Below are 9,403 nucleotides of genomic sequence, written 5' to 3' on the forward strand. Positions count from 1 at the left end.
CAGGCGAGAAACTATCACCCAATCGTGAACTGTTAGTTACTAAAGTAAACCAATCCTGTATGAACACCTACTTTGAAGAAGGTTATAAAAAAGCTTGTTAAAACAATAAAGGGGCTTTTGCAGCCATTTTGGTCGCTTTCACACAATCTGATGTTTGTCGTGTCCGTCTCAACTGCGACAAATGGTGACCCCGACGTGATAAATTAGAGCGACGTGATAAATTAGAGCGACGTGATAAATTAGAGCGACGTGATTGATTAGAGCAACGTGATTAGAGCAAAGTGGTCATTTAAAGGAGAATTATAACGGCGGCGGGAAGAGCCGCGGAGACGGAGCCCGGTGTAGCTGAGAGCAGAGGGAATCTGCCTGGTCCGGACCTGAATTTCGACACCTAAAAAGGTGAGCCACCGGGAACGGGACTGTAATTATGGGGCAGTCATTAACAAAGGAAGAGGAGACAATTTTGTCTACCTGGAAAGCCCTATTAAAAAGAAAGGGGGTTAAAACCTCAGAACAAAGCCTGAAAAAGATTTTGCTATGGAGTAAGATGCAAGGCTTTGAAGCCACAACAGTTACTGCATTCAGTGTGAGTGCATGGCAAGCAGTAGGATTGAAAATATTGGATGAGGTCTCTAAAGGACAAAAAGAGGCATGTGAGTTGGCAACCACATGGCGCTTATTGAGTGAAACCTTAAAGGAATGGAAGATAGAGCGTGAGGCCTCTGATGGGAAACTAACAGACATTCGACCTGAAGACAATGACGGGGAGGACTGTGGCAAAGGGACAAAGGCAGTGGATACCTCAGCCTCAGGAATAGCAGGCAGGAAACCCCTCACGGGCAAAAGCAGATCGCGCCCTCGCCCACCTCCTCCTCCTCCACCATTAAATATTTTGCGGGGCGATGAGGAGCCCCCCCCATCTAGCGGTGCAGCGGCGGCCCCTAGCGGCGCAGCAGCAGAAGGGGTGATTCCATCAGCCCCCCCCGAGGAGGAAAATAGGGCGGGTAACACAGAGCCAGAGAGCGAGAGTGAAAATGAAAGTGAGGGAGAAGAAGCTTTAACCACGGCTTTACAAACTCTACATATCACAGATAAACCCATGGTGAAGAAAGCCCAGCCATGGACTCTCCCTCCATCCACAGTAACTGTAATTCCAAGGTCCCCTGATCGATTTTGGGAGGGAGTTAGAAAGTATGCTGCTGAGGCTGGCAACTGGGATCTGGTTGAACGCCTCAGCCCATACTCTCCAACCCCGGCATGTCCAAAGCCTGTAGATATAGCAGCAGAGGCTTATGGTGCATTCCCTGTTTATAAAGCTGTTGCAGGCACAAATGAGCATGATGAGCACAATCCGATCAGTTGGAAGGTGGTGCAGGATTTGCAGAATAAAGCACAGAAATTTGGAATCAATTCTCCTGAGGTGATGCAACTTATTCGAATAATCAGCACAGATTTGTTGTGTCCATATGATGTTACACATCTCGCACAAGTGCTGTTTCAGCCAGTACAATTACAAGTGTTTCAATCTACTTGGAGGCAGATGGCACGAGCAGCTGCACAAAATAATGCTCGACTGCCACAAGACGATCCGAGGTTAGGACTCGGAGAAGACGCCTTGCTTGGCGAGGGACCATTTAGTAACCCTCAGCTGCAAGCTACGTGGCCTCCGATTGTCCTTGAACAGGCACAACACATAGGGATTACAGCATTAAAGCGAACCATGGAAATGGCAGCTCCAAAACAGAAGTATATTGCTATCCGGCAAGGTCCTAAAGAACCCTTTTTGCAATTTGTAGAAAAAATATCTGCTGCATTGGAGAAACAGGTAGAAGATGAAACGTTAAGACAAATGTTATGCAAACAGCTAGCAAAGGATAATGCTAATGAGGACTGCCAAAAGATAATACAGTCTTTACCAGGAGATCCTTCTATTCCTGACATGGTGGCCGCATGTTCAAAGGTTGGTACAGTGGAACATAAAATGGCGGCTTTAGCTACTGCCATGAACATGCGAAATACAGGAAAATGCTTTGGATGTGGTAAAGACGGTCATATGAAAGTAAATTGCCCGAACAGAAGGTCGGCAGGCAAGCAGCCCATGACTGTCCCACCAGGAACTAATTGCAATAAATGTGGGAAATTGGGACATTTCGCGAAACAATGTCGTTCCAAGTTTCATGCTAACGGGCAACCGATACAGGGAAACCACAAGAAGAGCGCGAGAGGGCGCGCGAGGACATCAAATCCCCTCCAGACAACAGGTCAAATCCCCTCTGTGAGCAGCTATCAGCCGCAACTACTGGCTCAGCAGGGTTGGATGTATCCACCGCCGACACAATAACTATAGTTACAAAAGACATTGTTAAGGTCCCTCTTGAGGCAAGGGGTCCCATAGGACGAGGACTGAGTGCGTTACTTATAGGAAGATCAAGTAGCACCTTAAACGGATTAATCGTGCATGTGGGAGTCATTGATGCTGACTTTACGGGTCAAATTTGTGCATTAGTTTCGACCCTTTATCCACCTGTTACGATTCCAAAAGGTACTCGTCTTGCTCAACTTGTTCCTTTTTTGAGTTGTGTCCCAAAAGCAGAACAGCGACTGCGAGGCGATGGAGGCTTCGGTTCTACAGGACCCCCTCAAGTGTGCTGGTCTCAGACTGTCTCATCATCTCGACCACATATGACGTGCACGCTGTCAAATCATGGACATTCACCGACTACAGTAAGGCTTGCGGGGCTCCTAGATACGGGCGCCGATGTGACTATTATTTCTAACTATCTGTGGCCATCCACCTGGCCAACAGAGGATGTGGACACAGGGGTAGTGGGGCTGGGAGGCTCCGCACGAGCAAGAACAGCAGCTACGGCAATTCTGATCACCAATCCTGAGGGCCAACAAGCAGTCGTTAAACCATATGTGACAGCAGCTCCCCTCAATCTATGGGGGAGAGATTGCTTGTCACAGTGGGGGGTGAAGATTACTACGGATTTTTAACGGGGGCCACTGTGCTGCAGGGTGTTAGGCAACCCACGCTTGTTTTAACTTGGTTAACGAATAACCCTGTGTGGGTGGATCAGTGGCCCCTACCAATGGAGAAATTAAAGGCCCTGCAAGAATTGGTGGCAGAACAGCTAGCTGCTGGACACATTGAACCCTCTCAGAGCCCCTGGAATACTCCAGTGTTTGTGATAAAAAAGAAATCAGGAAAATGGCGATTTTTGCATGACCTGCGGCAGATCAATGCTGTCATGGCCACGATGGGGGCTCTACAACCAGGCATGCCTTCACCGGCCATGATCCCTCAAGATTGGGAAATCATTGTCATGGATCTCAAGGATTGTTTTTTTACAATACCATTAGCCTTTCAAGACAGAGAAAAATTTGCATTCTCTGTGCCTTCTGTCAATCATGCAGAACCTGCAAAAAGATATCAATGGAAAGTTCTGCCGCAGGGCATGAAAAATTCACCAACAATTTGTCAATGGTTTGTGGCACAAGCTTTGTCACCTGTAAGGGAAAGATTCCCTACCAGTTATTGTTACCATTACATGGATGACATCCTGTTAGCATCAAACAACAAGGAGCAGTTGAATGACATGGAGAATGTGACTAGAAATTCATTACAACACTATGGATTAGTTATCGCCCCTGAAAAGGTGCAGAAAGTAGAACCCTGGAAGTATTTAGGACTAACAGTCACAGGTAGGCAGGTAATGCCTCAACCTGTGAAACTTAACCTTGAAGTTAAAACCCTTAATGATGTACAGAAGTTAATGGGATCTCTGAATTGGATTAGACCCTATCTCGGACTGACCAATTCACAACTGCAACCTTTATTGGAATTATTAAAAAATTCCAATGATCCAACAGAACCCAGAGTATTAACTGAGGAAGCATTAAAGGTAATTCACATGGTGGAACGATCTATACACGAGAAATTTGTTTCTCGAATAGATCTGTCTCAATTGGTGCAACTCTTTGTACTAATTGACAAAACTGTACCATTTGGTGCTTTGGTGCAGTGGAATTCTGAGTGGGATGACCCACTGCACATTCTAGAATGGATGTTTCTGTCATTCCGACCACGAAAAACTGCTCCTGGACTGTTTGAGCTTATTGCTGATGTAATCATAAAAGCCAGAAAACGATGTACAGAACTAACAGGGCGTGACCCAGCTAAGATTGTTTTACCTGTTCAAAATTGGTATTTTGAATGGTGCTTGGCAAATAATTATGAACTACAGGCAGCCATGGCGGGTTTTCAAGGACAGGTGTCATATCACCTCCCGTCACATCCGCTACTGAAATTTGCTCGAGAAATACCATTTGGTCAAAAAAATTTAAGCCGCCCAGAACCAGTGAACGGCCCTACTGTTTTTACAGATGGCTCAGGAAAAACAGGTAAAGCAGCAGTAGTATGGTATGAAAACAACAACTGGAACAACAAAGTAGTATATCAAAATGGTTCTCCACAAGTAGTAGAGCTACGTGCAATGGCTGTTGTTTTTTCTATTTTTTCTGTTCCTGTAAATATTGTAACTGACTCAGCATATGTAGCTAACTTAGTTTCTAGACTAGACAAAGTGGTTTTGACCATGTCAGACAATCAATTATTATTTGATGTACTTTTAGAACTCTGGAAAAGTATTCAACTACGGACAGAACCTTATTTTATCATGCACATCCGTAGTCATACCACTTTACCAGGATTTTATACAGAAGGTAATGCCAGAGTGGATGCTCTTGTTTCCGCTATGGCTCTTAATACTGTTCCTAACATAAAGCAACAAGCTGTATTATCACATCAATTTTTTCACCAAGGATATCGAGCTTTACGACGGCAGTTCGGCTTGTCTCATGCGGAAGCTCGGTCTATTGTAGCCGCCTGCCCTGACTGCCAAGGAACTCACACACCAGTGTATTTTGGTACTAACCCCAGAGGTATGCAGGCTTTACAGATTTGGCAAAGTGATGTTACTCACATAAATGAATTTGGCCGACAGAAGTATGTTCATGTTTCCATTGATACTTATTCTCATGCCTTAGTAGCAACAGCACATAACGGGGAGACAGGAAAAGATGTAGTTCGACACTTCCAAAAGGCTTTCTCTATGCTTGGGGTACCACGCCAAATAAAAACGGACAGTGGCCCAGCATACATTTCACAGAAGGTTCAAACATTTTTTAATTTGTGGGGTGTTACTCATGTTACAGGAATTCCCCATTCCCCAACAGGACAAGCAATTGTTGAGCGTGCACATAGTACGTTGAAGCGGCAGCTTCAAAAACAAAAAGGGGGAATGATTGGGGAACCACCACAGGCATGTTTAGATAAAGCAGTTTATGTTCTTAACTTTCTCCATTACGGGGATAATTCTTCTTTACCTCCTCTTTTTCAGCATTTCTCTTCTCTTTTTTCAAAACAGGATTTGCAAAAAGACATCAAAGTGCATGTTAGAGATCTAATTACTGGCCAGTGGAGTGGACCATGTGAATTATTAACCTGGGGCAGGGGTTATGCTTGTGTCTCTACAGATGCCGGCCCTCGCTGGGTTCCTGCTCGGTGTGTTCGGCCTGTGCTGGAACCTGCATCAGGCTGAAGGATGGGTAGTTCCACAACCCAAGCAGAATATCTGGGTAACTTTGGCAAATATGACACATCAAGAAACCTTGTGCCTTTCTACTGCGAACCCGGAAAATCCATTCTCCACCTGTTTGGTGGGAGTGCCAGTAGACACATGGCCAATCCCACAAACCCTTCAGGCTTTCTCTCTTTGCAACTCTTCAAAAAATTGTACAGATAATTGGGATGGTGTATATAGTCACCTTCCACAGGTTACGCAAGAACCCCAAGAGCTAGAGTTGCTAGGCTCTGTTATAATGGATGCTTGTGTGTTTTTTAATTACTCCTATAACACCACACGGAGAGGGCAAAATGTGAATGCAACTAATGCTGCTTATCATAATTCAACTGCTTGGTGCAATTATACTTCGACTAACATCTCACGATCTTTTGCTGTTCCTCTTGCATTACCTCCTGGTGTGTTTCTAATCTGTGGAGATCGTGCCTGGGGAGGCGTCCCATCTAAACTGAATGGAGGCCCGTGTAGCCTCGGACGTCTCACGTTATTAACACCAAATGTGTCAATGATTCTGAATATGACTCGAAAACATAAGCGAGTCCCAAGGACCGTTCATCGGTTTGAAAGTTCTTGTCGAGATAACGTTGAATTCTGGAATCCAGGCCAGATCATAACGGCCTCCATATTGGCACCAGGAGTTGGTGTTGCAAATGCCTTAACGACTTTGAATAAGTTGGGATGTTGGCTTAGCAAACAGACTAATGCTACTTCTTTAGCTTTAAGTGGCCTTTTAACTGATGTTGATAGTGTTAGACATGCTACTTTACAGAACAGGGCTGCAATTGACTTTTTGCTTTTAGCGCAAGGACATGGATGTGAAGATTTTGAAGGAATGTGTTGCATGAATTTGTCTGACCACTCAGAATCTATTTTTAAAAGTATACAGCAGCTGAAGGATGGTGTGAGGCGTCTAACAGAAGAGGACGGATTGGATTGGCTTACAAGGATGTTTAAAGGATGGGGACTTTCTGGATGGTTGATATCTCTGGTCAAAACTGTGGGGGTCATGATCTTGGTAATTGTGACTGTGCTTTTGATGTTGCCATGTCTTGTCAGTCTTCTGCAAAGGGCCCTGCAGAAGACTGTTTCTGCAATATTTCTAGCACAAATACAAAAAGGGGGAATTGTCGGGGGAGGCAGCGGGTCTGCCTCTAGTCTAACTGAAGAAGAATTTAACCTTGAAGACATTCCAGTGTATCCATGAGAGGCCAGAAAGTCCCGAGAAGTGCCATGGAAACAAGATTAGAGAACTAAGATAAGAAGAACTGTCCTGACGATTCAGGCGAGAAACTATCACCCAATCGTGAACTGTTAGTTACTAAAGTAAACCAATCCTGTATGAACACCTACTTTGAAGAAGGTTATAAAAAAGCTTGTTAAAACAATAAAGGGGCTTTTGCAGCCATTTTGGTCGCTTTCACACAATCTGATGTTTGTCGTGTCCGTCTCAACTGCGACAGCTCCTCTCTATTTTTCCTCTCTCTTCCTCCTCTCTCTTCCTCCTCTCTTTTCCTCCACCTCTTCCTCCTCTCTCCTCTTCCTCTCTCTTCCTCCACTCTCTTCCGCCTCTCTCTTCCTCTTCTCTCTTCCCCCTCTATCTTCCTCCTCTCTTTTGCTCCTCTCTATTTTTCCTCTCTCTTCCTCCTCTCTCTTCCTCCTCTCTTTTCCTCCACCTCTTCCTCCTCTCTTCTTTTCCTCTCTCTTCCTTCTCTCTCCTCTTCTTCTCTCTTCCTCCTCTCTCTTCCTACTCTCTTCCTCCTCTCTCTTCCTTCAATCTTTTCCTCCACCTCTTCCTCCTCTCTCTTTTTCCTCTCTCTTCCTCCTCTCTCATTTTCGTCTCTCTTCCTCCTCTCTCTTCCTACTCTCTTTTCCTCCGCTCTCTTCCTCCTCTCTTTTCCTCCTCTCTCCTCTTCCTCTCTCTTCCTCCTCTCTCTTCCTCCTCTCTCTTCCTCCTCTCATTTCCTCCTCTCTCTTCCTCCTCTCTCTTCCTCCTCTCTTTTCCTCCTCTCTATTTTTCCTCTCTCTTCCTCCTCTCTCTTCCTCAACTCTCTTCCCCCTCTCTTTTCCTCCTCTCTCTTCCTCCTCTCTTTCCTCCTCTAGCCTCTTCCTCTCTCTTCCTCCTCTCTCTTCCTCCTCTCTCTTCCTTCTCTCTCCTCTTCCTCTCTCTCCCTCCTCTCTCTTCCCCCTCTCTATTCCTCATCTCTTCTTTTCCTCTCTCTTCCTCCTCTCTCCTCTTCTTTTCTCATCCTCCTCTCTCTTCCTACTCTCTTCCTCCTCTCTCTTCCTTCTACCTTTTCCTCCACCTCTTCCTCCTCTCTCCTTTTCCTCTCTCTTCCTCCTCTCTCATTTTCGTCTCTCTTCCTCCTCTCTCTTCCTACTCTCTTTTCCTCCGCTCTCTTCCTCCTCTCTTTTCCTCCTCTGTCCTCTTCCTCTCTCTTCCTCCTCTCTCTTCCTCCTCTCTCTTCCTTCTATCTTTTCCTCCACCTCTTCCTCCTCTCTCCTTTTCCTCTCTCTTCCTCCTCTCTCCTCTTCCTCCTTCTTCCTCCTCTCTCTTCCTCCTCTCTCTTTCTCCTCTCTTTTCCTCCTCTCTCCTCCTCCTCTCTTCTTTTCCTCTTTCTTCCCATCTCCCTTCCTCCTCTCTCCTCTTCCTCTCTCTTCCTCCTCTCTCCTCCTCCTCTCTCCTCTTCTTCTCTCTTCCTTCTCTCTCTTCCTCCTGTCTCTTCCTCCTCTCTCTTCCTCCTCTCTTTTCCTCCTCTCTCCTCCTCCTCTCTCTTCCTCCTCTCTCTACGTCCTCTCTCTTCCTCCTCTCATTTCCTCCTCTATCATCCTTCTCCTTCTTCCTCCTCTCTCTTCCTTCTCTCTTTTCCTCCTTTCTCCTCTTCCTCACTCTTCATCCTCTCTCTTCCTCCTCTCTCCTCTTCCTCTCTCTTCCTCCTCTCTCTTCCTCCTCACTCTTCCTCCTCTCTCTTCCTCCTCTCTCTTCATCCTCTCTTCTCTTCCTCTCTGTTCCTCCTCCCTTTTCCTCCTCTGTCTTCCTCCTCTTTCCTCTTCCTCTCTCTTCCTCGTCTCTCTTCCTCCTCGCTCTTCCTCCTCTCTCTTCCTCCTCTCTCCTCTTCCTCTTTCTTCCTCCTCTCTCTTCCTCCTCTCTTTTCCTCCTCTCTCCCATTCATCTCTTTTCCTCCTCTCTCCTCCTCCTCTCTTCTTTTCCTCTTTCTTCCTCATCTCCCTTCCTCCTCTCTCCTCTTCCTCTCTCTTCCTCCTCTCTCCTCCTCCTCTCTCCTCTTCTCTCTTCCTCCTCTCTCTTCCTCCTGTCTCTTCATCCTCTGTCTTCCTCCTCTCTTTTCCTCCTCTCTTCTCCTCCTCTCTCTTCCTCCTCTGTCTTCCTCCTCTCTCCTCCTCCTCTCTCCTCTTCCTCTCTCTTCCTCCTCTCTCTTCCTCCTCTCTCTTCCTCCTTTCTTTTCCTCCTCTCTCCTCTTCCTCACTCTTCCTTCACTCTCTTCCTCCTCTCTCTTCCTCCTCTTTCCTCTTCCTCTCTCTTCCTCCTCTCTCTTCCTCCTCTCTCCTCCTACACTCTCTCTCCCTACTCTCTCTTCCTCCTCTCTCTTCCTCCTCTCTCTTCATCCTCTCTCCTCTTCCTCTCTGTTCCTCCTCTCTTTTCCTCCTCTGTCTTCCTCCTCTTTCCTCTTCCTCTCTCTTCCTCCTCTCTCTTCCTCCTCACTCCTTCTCCACTCTCTTCCTCCTCTCTCTTCCTCCTCTCA

At 46.3% G+C, this 9,403-nt stretch overlaps 1 protein-coding gene across 2 annotated transcripts; it reads left to right on the forward strand.

Annotated features, from left to right (window-relative positions):
* The first annotated feature begins 328 nt into the window (after nucleotides 1-328).
* On the forward strand, nucleotides 329-7,030 carry LOC141938901 (syncytin-2-like). Of its 2 annotated transcripts, XM_074857926.1 has the most exons (3): nucleotides 329-399; nucleotides 2,577-2,724; nucleotides 5,539-7,030. In XM_074857926.1, the coding sequence occupies exons 2-3, from the start codon at nucleotides 2,683-2,685 to the stop codon at nucleotides 6,847-6,849; spliced, it is 1,353 nt and encodes a 450-aa protein (XP_074714027.1). In that variant the 5' UTR covers nucleotides 329-399; nucleotides 2,577-2,682; the 3' UTR covers nucleotides 6,850-7,030. The 2 variants fall into 2 exon arrangements, with proteins under 2 accessions (XP_074714027.1, XP_074714025.1); XM_074857924.1 differs by lacking the exon at nucleotides 329-399 and having other exon boundaries at nucleotides 1,333-2,724.
* Nucleotides 7,031-9,403: the final 2,373 nt, after the last annotated feature.

Source organism: Strix uralensis, unplaced genomic scaffold (genome assembly GCF_047716275.1).
Source record: "Strix uralensis isolate ZFMK-TIS-50842 unplaced genomic scaffold, bStrUra1 scaffold_405, whole genome shotgun sequence".
Lineage (NCBI taxonomy): Eukaryota > Metazoa > Chordata > Aves > Strigiformes > Strigidae > Strix > Strix uralensis.

Coding starts and splice junctions, on each gene's coding strand:
- LOC141938901 (XM_074857926.1), top strand. CDS start 2,683: ATGACGTGCACGCTGTCAAATCATGGACATTCACCGACTACA. Junction 2,725..5,538: donor ATGGACATTCACCGACTACA/GTAAGGCTTGCG, acceptor GTGTCTCTACAG/ATGCCGGCCCTCGCTGGGTT.